This window comes from Nicotiana attenuata, chromosome 2 (assembly GCF_001879085.1).
Source record: "Nicotiana attenuata strain UT chromosome 2, NIATTr2, whole genome shotgun sequence".
In the NCBI taxonomy this organism is placed as follows: domain Eukaryota; kingdom Viridiplantae; phylum Streptophyta; class Magnoliopsida; order Solanales; family Solanaceae; genus Nicotiana; species Nicotiana attenuata.
The window spans coordinates 51,897,100-51,913,507 of NC_031990.1; the positions used below are offsets into that span (position 1 = coordinate 51,897,100).

At 33.9% G+C, this 16,408-nt stretch overlaps 1 protein-coding gene across 2 annotated transcripts; it reads right to left on the bottom strand.

The window, feature by feature from the left end:
* LOC109209883 (ABC transporter B family member 11-like) lies at positions 517–13,800 on the bottom strand. 2 transcript variants are annotated; one of them, XM_019373244.1, is made up of 12 exons: positions 13,503–13,798; positions 9,885–9,939; positions 9,624–9,799; positions 9,174–9,395; positions 8,338–8,576; positions 7,709–8,234; positions 7,351–7,624; positions 6,225–7,033; positions 3,806–4,072; positions 2,949–3,212; positions 1,939–2,232; positions 517–1,073 (listed from the first exon to the last, which is right to left on the bottom strand). In XM_019373244.1, exons 1-12 carry the CDS (start codon positions 13,767–13,769, stop codon positions 720–722), a joined length of 3,747 nt encoding a protein of 1,248 aa, XP_019228789.1. In that variant the 5' UTR covers positions 13,770–13,798; the 3' UTR covers positions 517–719. The 2 variants fall into 2 exon arrangements, with proteins under 2 accessions (XP_019228789.1, XP_019228795.1); XM_019373250.1 differs by lacking the exon at positions 517–1,073 and having other exon boundaries at positions 2,050–2,135; positions 13,503–13,800.

A 16,408-nucleotide genomic window follows, 5' to 3' on the forward strand; every position in this document is an offset into this window, starting at 1 on the left:
CAGTCAAGCCTAAAGTTTTATTAGAGTGTCAAGTTGATTGGTTACCATTACTTGATAAGGAAACCTACATAATCGAAAAATGCATATTTTATACATAATTCAGTGTATATTTTTTTGAATATATATTTAGCTAGCAAATGTAAGTATTTTTGGCTAACCGGTCAAATGTGTAACTTGTCGTCCTACTTGATATCTCATTTGTTGATTCTTTGTTTGATCTCGTAATGGACTTGATATCTATCCTTCCTCCACATTGTCAGTGGAATCATCCTCTGTGTGTGTATAACGATTCTACCATCTTCCTCTTTTCCACTCAAGACATACTAAAGGTTTCTTGATAATAACATTCAGTGGCCACACACTGCTGGAGTTCTGTTAAACTACTCTTATCTATGGGTGCCACATTTAGACGCACATCTACACAAAATATCTCCCACTGCTCATAGTCCATTGGATAACCGTCAAGCTAGTAATCCACAATCGCTAATGCTCAAATTGACACAAGGATGTTTAATGTGGATGGAAGTCATATTTTGACCACTTAACATGTATATCCTTGCAAGAACATCTAAACATAGATTAATAGTACATATTAACAATGAACATAATGTGAGTACGTACAGTTTACTATGCAAATGCCAGTAATATACAACTTTTGATAGTATCCTAGCGTCAGGTTTATAAAAAGCATGAGGTATGTATATAGCCAAAATAAGAGATTATGAGAGAGATCCCACATTAAGTTTGAAGAGGGAGGCGTAGTGGCCATCTTCGTTACAGATAAGAGTTTCATGGTTTCCTTCTTCTATGATGGTTCCATTTTCCATGACACAAACTAAGTCTGCTCCCTTGATTGTTGATAATCTGTGCGCTACTATAATCGTAGTTTGATTTACCATGATTTGGTCTAATGCCATTTGGACAATCCTTTCAGATTCTGCATCAAGCGCACTAGTAGCTTCATCCAGTAACAATATTTTGGGATTTTTCACAATAGCTCGTGCAATGGCAACTCTTTGTTTCTGACCACCTGAAAGCTGAACACCTCGCTCCCCAACTATGGTATCGTACCCCTGATCCAAATCTCAATTTTGGGGTTTCAGAGACATCGAAATCAATTAAGAATATTGAATTAAGAACTAAAACAAGTATTGAGATCAATTAGGAGTACTAAATTTACGACGTGCATATGTCAGTAAAAATAATTTCATATTTTTCCAAGAATATTTCAAAATGTATCGACAATTTTAATACATTGATTTTAAATGTTTGGATTTCAATGTCCCCATTTAGGTTAAAAAGCCCTTAGTCTCTCTGTGTATGTTATTTATAAACACTTTGAAAAGGCAAAATTAACCATGTGTTGTATTGAACGTCATAATAGTTTTAATATACGTTAGTAGTAACCACCTTCCTAGGACTTGTATTAGGAGACTCGTACAAGTCAAAACATGGATAAAACCTAGCTAACTGAAAGATAACTCTTAAAACCTATCTATGACAATAATCTAATCTAAAGTATAAGCATAAACCTAATTCTAAAAGATACAATCTAGTAACAAGAAACTATTGTTCTAAAATTATTCACCATCTCAGTGTTTTTTCAAAACCAACCTCTCACATCTCAGTGTTTTTTCTCATACCAACTTTTCATTGTAGAGTATTTTCCAACATTATCTATAAAAAATAGAATATCAGTTAGCCTTTTCTTTTTCCCTGGGACCCCCCACCCAATAAAAAGGAACTTGGAGTTGTAAACTAGCTAGTAGTTACAACTTCAGATTTTGCTCCAGCTCTAAAGAAAATTAAAGAACACAAAGTAAGTCCTCCCTCACATATTGAATATTTTAAGATGCATAGGGAGAACATGAATTCTTTAATATTGCATATCCAGGTTAGCCTTTGCTCTATGGCTAATTAGATGAATGGCTTCCTAACCTGTTGTAAGCCACAAATGAACTTGTGGGCATTTGCCAATTTTGCTGCAGCTACTAGTTCTCCTTCAGTCGCATCTCCGTCCTTCCCGTACATGATGTTGGCTCGGATTGTGTCATTGAACAGAACTGGTTCTTGGCTCACAAGCCCCATTTGATGCCTCAGCCATTTCAAGTTGCAATGTTTAATGTCTATTCCATCTAGCATAATTCGACCCGAATTAAAATCATAATATCGTTGTAAGAGTGACATCACTGAAGACTTCCCGCAGCCACTTTCTCCGACTAAAGCAATTGTCTAGATGTATGCAGTAAACAAATGTAGATGTTAATAATTGAGAAATACACAATTTTGTCACGAGCGAGTAATAGGCTAAACTTTGTCTATTTCCTGTTGGTGTAGATCACCATTTTTGCATGTTCCTGATATGCAATGGTTTTATGTTCTGTGATAGCTAGTTGAAATAATAACTTACCCACATTTATAATTCAAGCTAAGATTTGAACATTGTTTAAACAAACCAAATCTGTGATTTGAAAATTTTGCGCTTTTACTCCCTCAAATATTGACAAATTCTTTATTTTGGGTCCTTGTGATATCTAATTAAGCACTTTTAACCTTCAATTAATTTAAATGTACACTTTTGATACCTCTCCTTGTGAATCTTTATAAATTTACCGAATTATTTAACCGTTATACTCCCATTTAATTACCCATGTATTATGCTAAGTTTTTATTGTTACTCCGTATATGGGGGATAAATATAGTTCTATAAATAATCTAAATATAACATGTTTCCTACATAAACGGACCAAAAACACACTTTTTGACTACTTGAACTGAATGTGCTTAGTCACTTACCACATGTACCAAAATTAGAATTTACCAATAATTGAGGGACCAGAAGTGCTATTATTCCTTTGTGATTTGTGTTGCTACAATCTGAATCCTAATAATCATACCAAACAAAATCATAGAGTAATAAATGACTAACTATTACTTGAGACATATACCTGCCCACTTAAAATTGTCAAGTTGAAGCCATGAAGAACTTTTATATTTGGCCTTGTTGGATATGCAAAGCATACTTCTTTAAACTCTATTACTCCTTTGCTTTGTTCTAAAGTGAAACCATCCTCGTTACTTGAGTCTATCTTCGACTTTCTGTCTAATATAGCAATTATTGAGGCGGCAGCACCCTTAGCTTTTTTTAGATCATTAAAAAAGAAGCTTGACTGAGAAATAACCATAGCTGTCAAATACACAGCAAGGAAAACCTGCGTGAAAACATGAGGGAGAGTTATTATCTAATACTGGGGAGATAACTTAATACTTAAAAACAAAAGGAATTTTACATATTTAAATAGTGAAATACTCATGTAACTACTTGATGGAGATTGGAGTTCCATCGCAATAGTCGCAAGTGATGTGAACTCCATAAAAAACGACCCCTCTTCTTTCTTTCCTCCCATTATTACGGTCCACTCCCCCAAAAATTTAAAAACAAAAAGGTAACACAAGATCTAAATGAAATTTGGCCTAGTCCTTTATCTTTTGTTTTTCCTTTTCCTATTTTTTTTTCAATTTTAGCCACTTTTTGGCAGCTCTCAAGAAGAAAAAGAAATTAGATTTGGAGGTTTCTTCCTAAATTTAAACGCTACTTCTGCATTTCGCCCTTTTTTATTTTTCCTTTGTCCCATATCAATGGTGATGTCCAAATATCCATGAAGGATTATACATGGGGTTCTATATATATTGATGGATGAAAAAGCACAAGAGAATTTCCATCAGAAATCATATTTCTAGATTCCAATTGAATAATTTATTAAAAATAGAAAAAACGCATTACACATGTAAAGTAAATGCTTACGCGGAAAGTATCAGAAGTTGCAATTTTCCCATCCTGTACAAGTCGAGCTCCAGCATAACCACTTGCAGCATATACAAAGAAAAGCAATGAAGATGTAATAGCATAACTAATCCCACTAATCAGCCCTTTTCCAGTCCCGGTCATTATTGGGCTTTCACTTTCCTTCTTATATAGCTCCACCACCTTCTCTTCTACACAAAAAGAAGCAACTGTTCTTATATTACCAACTGCGTCGTTGGCTACTTGACTTGCTTGTTCATACAACTTCTGCCAAAAAAAAATATATATTAACTAAATATTTTCCAGGAGGGAATTCTCATGTATAAATGTCTTTAAATGAACATCAATTAAGAGCTTTTCACTTTCTCTTGCACATTCAATTAACTTGCTGATCTTCGTTTCTCTTAAATTTCTCTATCTGATTTTTGACACTCCATCTGCCATTTTATCATTTTAACAGTTTCCTTAAGGTTTAACTAATGCCCAAGCTATCTGATCATAAGATGAGCATGGCTCAGCTAAAAGGGAAAAATAATGATTTTAATATTAACCAGCTATGCAAGGAAGACAAGTCAGAACCCAAAGCATGGTTTGTCTTGGCGTGTAATCGAGTTATGGATGTGCTGAAGGAAAGGTGGTCAGTAAGGAGATTCAGTCTATACACGTTCTCCACTTTCTAAGATAAAGCTTTTATTAGAAACTCGTTAGCTGAGATAATTTCTTGAGTAAACATGGGAACCTTCGTAGGAGAAGAAGAGTCTCCTTCTCCACGTTGATTGCTTGATTAAAAATTGGGAATCATGTGAAAGTGAAGGGTTAGACTCAGTGACGGAGGCAGGATCTACACGAAGGGGGTTCAAAAAATTTTTTTTGTAGCTAGTGGGAATTGAACCGATGACCATATGTAGATTTTGAACCCCCTTGACCACTAAACTACACTTTTGGATTGTCTTAAGGGTGTTCAACACTTAATATATAGAGGTAAAAAATAGATTTTGCCTTATATATACAGTGTAATTTTTCGGCGAAGGGTGTTCATCCCCCCCCCCCTAAATCCGCCCCTGGTTAGACTACTTGTGTCTCCAGTCCAATCTTTCAACTGAACAAATATATTAAAAAGGGAAAAGGGCCTAAATGCCCCTATTGTTTGATAAATAGTTTACTTCTAGCCTCCGTCCATCTATCAGTCCAAAAATACACATTCCGTCCATCTATTAGTCCAAATGTACATACTATTTATTAATTAAAATACCCCTACGTTTAACGGCAGACCAGCTGGACCTTCAAATTAATGTGTTGGCGTCTTTTTGGGCCACGTGACACTCTGGTCCAAAAAACAAATCTGAGTAAAACTAAAAAAGCTAGCATCAATTGTTTCAACATTTTCATTATCTGATGGGTTCAAATTCGGGTTTAGCTGAATTGGATAAAACCCAAATCTAAAAATCAATTCGGGAAAAGCAAAATCAGAGAATTCAATTCTTTATTTTGTTTATTTTACTTTTATGTTGATATATATAAACAAACAGTTGCATGGGGAATGGGTCAAAACAGGGATGTAGGATTTCATTGCTAAGGAACTAAATAAACACTTTGGTCATCATTTACAGGAGATTTGGGCTGATGTTGAAGGAAAATCCGAGGAATCCTCCGATGGGTTAACCATTTGGACTTGTAGAGAGAGAAAAAAGATTTTAAAGAGAGAAAGACACAATGTTTCAGAAATGGCAGATGAACGACATTTGATTGATTTTTTTAGACACAAAAATCACGCATCAATTTAGTCCATATGTCTACTTGTATAACTCAAAGCTCTTCAAGTATCAAAATAAATTTATAATTTCAGTGCTTTATGCCCTCATCTTTTGTACGACAATCTGTTCGCGAGGATCTTAGAAGTGGCGAAGAAGAAAAGGTGCCAGTGAGGAAAAGGGGTAGACCATAGAAGCCATGGAAGGATGAAACAGAGGAGGCAGAAGAAGCCGGAAAGGTTTTTTTTAAACCCGGATTGTAAAAAAATTAGGGCAGGTTCGGTTTATGGGACGGGTACTAAACCCATATGTGTTGTCTGACCCAAAATGCCACGTGGCCCAATAAAAATATGCCACCTCATTAAATAGAAGGCCCACAGGTTCTGTTGTTAGTCGCGGGGGTAATTTTTTAATAGAATTAACGTCGTATGTTTTTTTGGACGAATAGGTGGACGGAGGGCAACTGTAAACCATTTAGTAAATGATAGGGGTAGTTTTGACCCTTTTCCATATTAAAAAAATACCAGTTGGCAAAATTTTATATTTTGGCGGAAAAATATGACACCTAATGAAAGCAAAAAGAGATATACATAATAAGATAAGACAATGAGAAACTTACGGAAGGAGAGAAAGATAAATAAAGAGCTTATCAAGTTTTGATATCAAACCTTTGCGTCAGTACTAAATCCTTTGGCGAACTTTCTCTGAACATAAATATTGGCCATCATGAACGGTAGCATGGCTAAGATAATAAGAGACAATAACCAACTTGCTCGAAAAGCAATCACTATCCCTACAATTGCAGCTGCAAGATCTTTAGTTATTTTCGCCAATATGTCCCCCACTAGAACTCGAACAAGAGCTGCATCAGCAGAGAGCTTTGTGGCTATCCCTCCAATTGAGTTCTCTGGCTCATCGAACCAACCAATTTCCATGTGGACAACCTTTTGAAAGCACATCGATCTAATTCGTTGGATCAACTTACAACCAGCCACGGTAAAAAATAGTGTCTCTAATGGAGATGAAATCAGTAATATTGTTGCAATAACCACAATCATGAGTGCCCAAAATTGTGAATCTTTCTTTAGTTCATTTGGTGGCTCATAAAATGATTTAAGTATGTTGGATAATACTAACCCAAAAACGGGGAAAGCGGAACCGGAGATAGTGGCAACTACTGCTCCCACAAGAAGAATAGGAACCTCGGGCTTATTCAGATACGCAAGACGAGTAACAGGAGCTTTATCGAGCTTTTTAGATACTTTTAGATTAGTATCTGAATTTCTTAGCAATCTAGTCTCAGGAATTTCTTCAGTAGCTGTAGTATCATAATTATTTATGGATTCTGGTCCTGACACAGTAGAAAGATGTTGTGGATCATCGAGGCATATTTGCTCTTTTGCTTGATTTACTTCTTGGAAGTGAATAAGTCGCGAGTATGTTCCCTCAGGATCTTTCAGTAGCTCAAAGTGTTTGCCTGAGATATATAATGACATTTAGCATTCAGTCTCCAAAAATGTTAGAGAACATTGGGTAGGGTAGCTATATATGTTACACATGGAAAAAGATCTGTGCAATTTTTCTCAGGTGTAACAGATAAGTAGGAAATCTTTTTAAAAGCCTCAACTCATTCAGCAGTGCTTCAACCACTTAGTAATACAAAAATTAAGCAAGATAATATGCATTCAGAAATGGTCTTTGTGGCTTTCCCTTTTAGGAAAATTATGGATACACGTGAAAGTAAGTTTTGATTATTTGTTAACTGTAGAAGAAACCATACATATTTGTTTATACCTTCCTCAACAATTATGCCTTGATGAATGACAGCAATATTATCAGCATTCCTCACTGTACTGAGGCGATGTGCAACTATTATGGTTGTTCTATCAACCATAATTTTGTCAAGTGCTTCTTGTACAGCTCTCTCTGACTCAGCATCTAGAGCACTTGTTGCCTCGTCTAGAAGTAAAATGCGAGGGTCTTTCAGAATTGCCCTAGCTATAGCAATTCTTTGCTTTTGTCCACCAGAGAGTTGAGTTCCACGTTCACCAACCTTTGTCTCTATTCCCTACAAGCAAAATCATTCAATTCAACAAAATCCTTATACAGTCATTTTAATCAAGACAAACAAAGACATATTAAAAATATGAACCTGGGGTAGGCTGTTAATAAATTTGGTTGCGTTTGCTATCTCAATTGCTGCTTCAATTTCTTCTTTGGTAGCTCCATCTTTCCCATATGCAACATTTTCCTTGATGCTAGTTGAGAACAAAGTAGGTTCTTGACTTACTAGAGCAATTTTCTGTCTAATCCACTTAATTTGGAACTCTTTGAGATTAAGTCCATCTATAAAAATTTCACCTGATTGTGGATCATAGAATCTCTCAATTAAACTAATAACTGTGGACTTCCCGCTTCCGCTTTCACCAACCAAAGCAGCAGATTTTCCACTAGGGATTAATAATGAAAACCCGTTGAGTACTCTTTCTGTTGGTCTACTTGGATAGCTAAAACAAACATCTTTCATCGCTATATCTCCACGGATGTCATCCAAAATAATCCCATTATTGTTGTACGCATCAATCTCTGGATTTCTGTTTATAGTCTCAAACATCTTGAAAGCAGCAGCTTGCCCTGCTGTAAATGCAGCTAAGCAAGGAGATATCTCACCTATTGAACTGCAAAATAGTTTTTGCAATTTTGTAGATAATGATCACATTAGAGCTCTTAAACATGAAAGCATGTTCGAAGCTACTGAAGATTCATCAACAAAATACTCACGTTGAAGCAGATAATACAGCTAGAGTTACACTCAACACCGAACCTCCTGTATAACCTTTCTCCAAGATCATCTTTCCACCATACCAGAAAGCCAAAGCATAATTGCAGAAAAGAATAAAATTGGCTGATCCCACGCCTAAGCCACTTGCAAGTCCTTCATGTACACCAGATCTGTATGCCTTCTGTAAGGACTTATTGTACTCCTCGAGAGCCAGCTTTTCCCCTGTGAATGATGCAACCTATACAACATGCAGAGTGGATTTCATCCAAAAGTTATAGAAAGGATATGATCCCCGGCATTTTCCTCAATGAGATTCCAGAAAGTAATAACCCCAGAAAGAATCAATTTTCAGTATTCATGTAAGACTAGCACAATGTTTGTAAACTTTATTTAGATTGTGCGTAATATTTCGGAACATGTATTGCGTTCCAGATAGGTTTTTATCTCACGTCTTTCTTATTTCTCTCTTTATTTTATCTTGATTTTTATGTGTTTAAAATGTTCTAAATATTATATGCTACTTTCCGCAATAATTTTGGTCATTTGCTTGACGCTTTCTGTGTTCTACAACTCATCATGTTTAAATTAAATATAAGATGTTTCAGTTGGTTCCCTAGGAAAATGAACGAATCAAACAGAAGGAGAGGGGGGCTCTAAAGGAGGAAAAGCAAAGATAGGTAAGTTAAACCTAAAACTGCTAATTCATGTGGAAATTAGAAAACTAATAAAGCATTGAGTTAAAAAATTTAAATGACAGGAAAATAATTATGGACAATAAACACACATAAGCAGAGAGAGAATAAACATTAAGTTCTAAGGTTAAATTTAGTCTTACTGTTCTGATGGAACCAATTGTTTGCTCAACTACATTAGCTGCTTTAGAATAAGCTTTTTGTGAATGAGAAGCCTTTCTAGACATGAACAGGAACATGACACCAACAACTATTGCCAGTGGAATAATGGGTGAAACCATAACAAGTGCTAGAAGCCACCCCTTGATGAAGGCAATAACAAATCCTCCTATAAACATTGCCACACACCTTATGAACCTCCCCACCTGAGCATAAGCAAATGTTGAAAAGCAAGATATAAGAAAAAGAAAACAGAGAGAGTTGAGAGAGAATTTTATAATATAGGTCTAATTATATATGCAAAATTTAAGTTGCAATCACAAGACATTTCTTGTATAATTTCAACTGCACTATTTTTTGTCCAATACAGATCTTGGAATTTGTCAAACTTTTTTTCGTATGAACAAAAATGATCAGAGTATTTATGGTCGTACCTTCTCCCCCATAGCATCTTGTATGGTAAAAATGTCACCGGACATTTTCCCCATAACTTCCCCTGTATTTACTTCCTTATCGAAAAAAGCAACATCTTGTCGTAGAATACTTTTTAAGTACAACACCCTTAGTCTGGCAGCTTGTCTCTCCGCAGTCACCGTCCAACAAGCCACCTCTAGCAAGCAATTAGCACAATTTTTAGGAACTTTTGCATTTCAAATATATTACACCTTTCATGTAGCTTTGTTAGTTTGACTTACGAAAAAATGCTGCTACACCTGAAGCGATTGCCACGTATACAAGTTTTAATGACACCTGAAAAACAACCATTGTATTCAGAAATCATCTATTTGGACTGGGTTGATTCAGAAATCAAAGAACCAGACACATTTGAACTTGCTACAAGTTACTCCATATATGCTAGGAAATAGCAAAGGATAGGGACTAGCCAACTGGAATAATATCTATCGACCGCCTCAATTATCTTCTTCTCATAGAGATTAGATCAAGATCATACAATGCTGAAAACTTATGTCAAAAAGGTAGCACGCAGAGAGCCACAATCACATCATGCTAAACTGTGACAAAAGTAGCAATAACGATCTTGCCAAAAGTAAAAGGGGAGGAAAATAGGGGGATGCAAAATAAACTTTGAGCAAATTCTTTTATTACCCTCTCAGTATCTTATTAGTGAAGTAGATTCCCGATACTTAGTGATCCACAGTGCTCATGACTAATTGCATAATAAATATGCGATTGTTTCATCCGTCCATTACCAGGATGTTGTCGACCCGAAATATTTGATTGAATTTTGACCCTCCAAAAATGGATAAACACGGCGTATCCAGTCACGGCACCTACAGGATCCACTGGACAAACAGCTGGTGGACCTGCAAATGAAGGAACGGTGTCTGAGGAGATCGCTGCTTCCATTGAGGAGCAGAGCGCCGCCGCGCTCCTCCGTGTCCCACACACCACTCGCATGTCATCCGCCACCGTGATGATCCTCCAATTACACTTTTCTCGCTTTTATTTTTGTTTTCTATAGTGAAAATTGTGAAAGTAATCAGAGTACTTTTTTTTTGGGTAGAATTTGCATTGCTGAGAATTTACAAGTCTTCAACTTATAGGCATCCCGTCAGGAGAAAAATATTTTATAATTTGTATGTTATATATAAAAATTATATAAATTTTAGGAAAAGTTTATCAATTAACCATGCAACATAAAATCATTACCCGCCCCTCCCATCCCTTTTTTCCCTTACCAATTTTTTCTTTTCAATACCCAGTTAAATCTAGAAAGAATTACAAGAAAATGCACATGACTTCACACCATAATAAAAAATGGCTCATGTTTTTAAGTTTTACCCCACCTAGCTCACATTGTACATATTTTGAAAGCACTTGTAAATTCAAAATATATATTTTTATAACAATTGCTTCTAAAAGCTATGGAGTTAATTCTTTGTCTCACAACTATTGCTTTCACTCTCTCTTCTTCTCACATCTTTTACATATGCTTCAAAGGACCGTGTATTTTCTGCTTCTCCTTTTGTGTCACCTGCTTGCAATGAAAGAAAATTGAAGAGTAGAAGTCCATCATTGAAGATCATTCAAAGCTTTGCTTTTGAAAATGGGTTGTTTTGAATTTGCTAGTTGTTTGGATTGGGTATTGTTCCAATTGATTGAAAATATCAAAGGGAGTACAAAATTTAAATTTGAAGTGATTTGGAGTAGATTTGAACAAGATTTGAATTAAATTTCAGAAAAGACGCAAGAAATAAGACGAAGTCAGTTTTTTGTATAATTATGTATAATCTTGTATAATATTGTATATGAGTGTAGAAACACACCTTATACACTGTTATACACTTTTATACACGTTTATACAAGCGTCTGTAGACGAACTTCTTGCACGATTTTCAGTTGCAATTCTTATCAAAACCAGTCCAAATCTCCATTGAATGACTTCAAATTTTATATACAACCTCCTTATACTATTTCTAACAAGTCTAAATAACACATACTCCAAATTTTTCATAAAATCAAATTCAAAATTTAAACCCACATATTTAAGTTTGTTAAAAATCTAATTTTCACCACCCAAATGAAGTTGGTTTGTTGAATTAATATTTGAGTCACAATTACTGATTCGAAAAGTAATTTAAAAGCTTGAGGAATCTTTTTTAAAAACTAAATAGTAATTTTGAGAACCTATTGGAGTTGGATGTTGAATCTTAGCCAATTATTTATGGGCTAGTTGGTTGTAAATTGAAATATGGGCTATAAAATTGAAAAGTATGGAGCCCAGTTGTTCTAATGTGAAATTTTCCCTTAAATCTAACCAATGAAGTCAAACAAAGCTACTAAACTAAGCCAAGCAAAGTCAATTCAAACCAAGCCAAGCAAATCAAGTCCAGCTAAGCCAAGCAATTCAAGCCAAGACTTCCAAACCAAGCCAAGCCAAGCCAAACCAAGTCAAACTGAGCCAAATGAGTAATGGATGGTAGGTAAGGGTAATTAGTTTTAATTGGGTATGTATATATTGTAAATAGTTTTCAAATGGGTAGGAAAGGATAATTATTTTAAGTTTAATGGGCATTTTGTATAAATTGCTCTAACTTTTATACATTATTTCGGCTACTAAATGTAAATAGTTTTTGATACGGACTATAAGTAAATAACTTAGCTTATTGTAGACACAACTATGAACAGTTTTCCTTTCTTTGAAACTTTATGCTCAATTAAAGTACATAAAATAAAATAGAACAAAGAAAACGATACCGGTGAATAAAAAGATTTTTTCTTTTTATCAAAAGAAATATATTATGTATAGTAATTTGTTTTCGATGACTAGTAGTTGAAAATTACATAAATATACTTATAATTTATTACTTCATCCGTCTTAATTTTGTGACATTTTGCATTTTGTCAAAAGTTAGTTTAATTAATTATCGAAGCTAAATTGAATTAAATCAGCCCAATATTTTTAACATTTTAATTTAAATATCAGCAAAAAACTAGTTTTCTCATATTAAATCACCAAGGCATGTGAAGACAGAACTCATGATTTAGCAGAAAGAATATTTTGCATGAGGTGACGTTTACCAGAAAAATTTTGGTCTATGAAAACACTTTTTAATCAAAAGAAGATAAGATGAGTTCCCTCACGCAATAGTAATATTTTATGCTCAATGTTAGAAAAGTGTTGAAATATATTTAATGTTTAAACATAAGTTGTGTCTTTTATGAGAGGGTGTAAAGTCAAACTTTTGTAACTTCCCTTGTCAAATTAAAGACAATTAGTCTTGCATTTCGAGTGGTTGTAACGTTACATTTGGCCGGAAAACTTCTCCATTTTCACAATTGTTTTTAGCGGTGACAAAATGGTTGAGAGAAAACAGTTATCCATTCATATTATCTATTAAAAAATGTGTTGTATAATGAACTATTTAAAAACGGGTCAAATATGGATAAGAACCATATTATCCACTTAGAAAATGGATAACCAACGGATAACTATTGGGTTTAAATTTTACATTTGTAAAGTTTTATAAATTGGGGGTTGCTCAAGTTTGGGAGACTAGTAATTCTCCCAAAAGTGATCATATTTAAGACGTCATGTATAACATTGATATCCATATTATCCGCCGGTTAACTCGTTTTTTATCTGTATTAAATATGAGTCAGGTCGAATAATTTATCCGTTTTTGCATTACCTGTTTTCGACCCGCCAATATCCGACCCTACCGGCCCTTCCTAGACGAATTTCTTCACTATTTGCTTAGTGCAAAAATATAGTAAAAGGTTTATCATATCCACTAAAGTAATTAATTATTTGTATACAATCCATAGCATATGCAGGTTGTGATACGTACCTTGGAAACTGGTTGAAGCACGTCTGAAGTTTTGTTTAATCCAAAGGAGTCAATCAAATCTCCAAACAGTACAACCACAAGAACCTGACAAAGTCCATTCCCTGTAGCACCTGTTGTGCCAAAGAACATCAATATTTTATCACTAGTATCAGCAAATGAGAAGAGTTTGTAGAAAGCAATGGTGTTAATGCTTGTCTCTTTCTTTTCCTCTGCCTTATTAAGTATATCTTCTGATCTTCTCTCACTGTTGTTATCAGCCATATTCATCTGTATCTTCCTCCAACAAAGCTGAGATGTAATGTGGATTTGGAATGATAATTTGTTAAAGTAGAATGAAGCACGAAAGGGAAAAAATTATGCTTTGCACGACTCAGTTTTAAATTATTTTACTACAAAAACAAATAATTGAACAAGTGACACATAAGTTCTGCTTTCTCATATTATTGAACTGGTATGGAAGAAGTGTTAGAAAAATAATGGGATGAAATAATGTGGCAAGAATTTAAGCTTTCTACTTTGTTGCTGCAAGGAAAATAGCAGAATTCCTCCCGGATTTTACAAAGCCTCTAAAATACGAGTTTCAGCAATTAACTCGAATTTCCCAAAAAGTAAAATATTTATGAGTTATATAGGCAGAAGAGGAAGAGATGAAAATTTTCAGATATCTTTCGTTTTGGAGATGATATGGGTATTTATTAGGGGTGTTCAAACCGAATTGAAAAACCGCACCAAACCGAAAAGTCAAATCAAACCAATTAAAAAACCCGATTATGTTTGGTTTGATTTGGATTTGTATCGAGTAGAAAAAAAAATCGAACCAATCCGACATATAAATATATAATTTTTATATATTTTTAAGATTTTAAATAGAATCTTTTTAAGAAAATGTCTAGAAATATTTGGGATTCTCTCACGGGATGTAATATTTAATAGAACTATGAAGAGAGCATCCATATTTATTTACGTTAAATAATGAGTTGTATCATCACTTTCTTATCATGTGTTATTGAAATGCGTCAATCTATTTGTTCTTTCATATTCATTTTCATATGTCAAAATCTGTTAAATTCTTATACCTTTTTCGAATTTGAAATGGTAGTTCGATAATTTTAAAATTAAATAGAACATATCATTATTTAGGTTTCATATTGATTTTATGCTTAATTATTAAATTCGATTAACCTTGAAAGCGTACATCAACGATAATTATTGTTAGACAACTAAAAAATAATTATCATGTGTTACCAAAAAATATTCTCCCAAAAGAATATTTTAATACATCGTATATTATATTTTTCAGTTTTTTAATTTTTACTAAACATATATTCACTTATCAAAACTTTATCTATAACTTTAACAAAGTAAGATTGAAATAATACTCATGTAATAAATAAAACCCGAAAAAACAGACAGAACCGAACCAATCCAAACCGATATAGTTGATTTGATTTGATTTTGATCAAAATCGAACCAACCAAGTCCATGTACACCTCTAAGAGTTTGTTAGAATTAACAGACTCATCTCTTCATAACAGACATCTTTAAAACCAATAGTCACCTTTTTTGAATTTAAAAAAGAAAACTATTACAAAACGTTTTTAAAATTTCAGAAAATGATTTTAATTAATTAATAAAATAATAGGTGACTAAAATATTAATTTCAGGCTACTTAATTGGCCCAGAGTGCAAGTGCCCAATCTTGATTGCTACTAATAAAGTCAAATTCCAATTTTCCTCCAGAATATCCTTAAAAATATTCAAACTATATTAGACAAAGAAGTGCTATTAAACACTGCTTTTTTTCTCTCTTTTTCTAATAAGAGACAAAACAACCTCTTCTCAAATACTCCAAACAAACACTAACTAATCTAACAGGTATGAAAACTATGATTTTGCTGATCTGTAATGACATATCAAATACTAACTGAAAAGTCACATATAAGTTTTGCTTTGTTATATTATTTCTTTTTTTAATAGTTAATTAATTCAATGAATTTAATAATATCACATTGCTCTGCTTTTGTCATCTCATTTTTCTGTGATTGAACAAATGGAAAATACTAACGAGATTTTTGTTCCTTAGTGTCTTGTCTTTGCACCACTGAAATGAGCTCACTGAAGAACTCTAAGGGGTCGTTTGGTTGCCGGTTAGAGTTATGCAGGTATTAGTTATACATGTATTAGTTATGCAGGGATTAGTTATGCAGGGATAAGTAATGCAGGGATTAGTTATGCAGGTATTAGTTATGCAGAGATTATTTTTTTGAATGTTTGGTTTGTCGTATTAGAAATTGATCTACATTATATAAATTTTAAAGTAAAATGCTTGTTTACAACTATACCCCTGGCCTTCTTTTGCATTGTTTTTTCTCTCTTTCCATCTATGTAGGAAACAATTTAGTTAGGAACTTTGGGTGTTACTTTCACTTCTTCGTCATACTACTGAACTATGTGAAGTTTAGACATATTTGATTTTCACTTCTTAGTTTTGGTATTTCCATTTTCTAGTGGCTTCTCCAGTTTGCTTTTGCTAGTTTGTTCTTTAAAAATGAGAGAAGACAAGGTATATAGTTGGCAACTGAAAGCAAGTGAAACCTGTTGACGGGTTGGCAGAGAAATAAGGAAGCCTTATGTGTAAAGTGATAGGGGTAAATTTGTCATTTCAGTATTTTATCCATGTATTACTAATACATGTATTAGTTATTTCATCTTCTACCCCGCATAAAATAATACACAGATTGACTCATAACTTATACATGTATTATTTATGCATAATTGAAAAATGTCAACCAAACATGGTATTAGTTATGCAGAATTTTATACAAAATAACTATTGCCTACCAAACATGGTATAAGTTATGTTACCCCTTATACATGAATAACCTTTCTTCTAACCAGCTACCAAA

Bases quoted from the DNA above. Each gene is read 5' to 3' on its own strand.
- LOC109209883 (XM_019373244.1), bottom strand. From the start codon at position 13,769: ATGAATATGGCTGATAACAACAGTGAGAGAAGATCAGAAGATATACTT. The intron at 9,940-13,502 runs GTACGTATCACA...GTTGTTTTTCAG, and splicing joins TGCTTCAACCAGTTTCCAAG to GTGTCATTAAAACTTGTATA. The intron at 9,800-9,884 runs GTAAGTCAAACT...ATTGCTTGCTAG, and splicing joins AGGTGTAGCAGCATTTTTTC to AGGTGGCTTGTTGGACGGTG.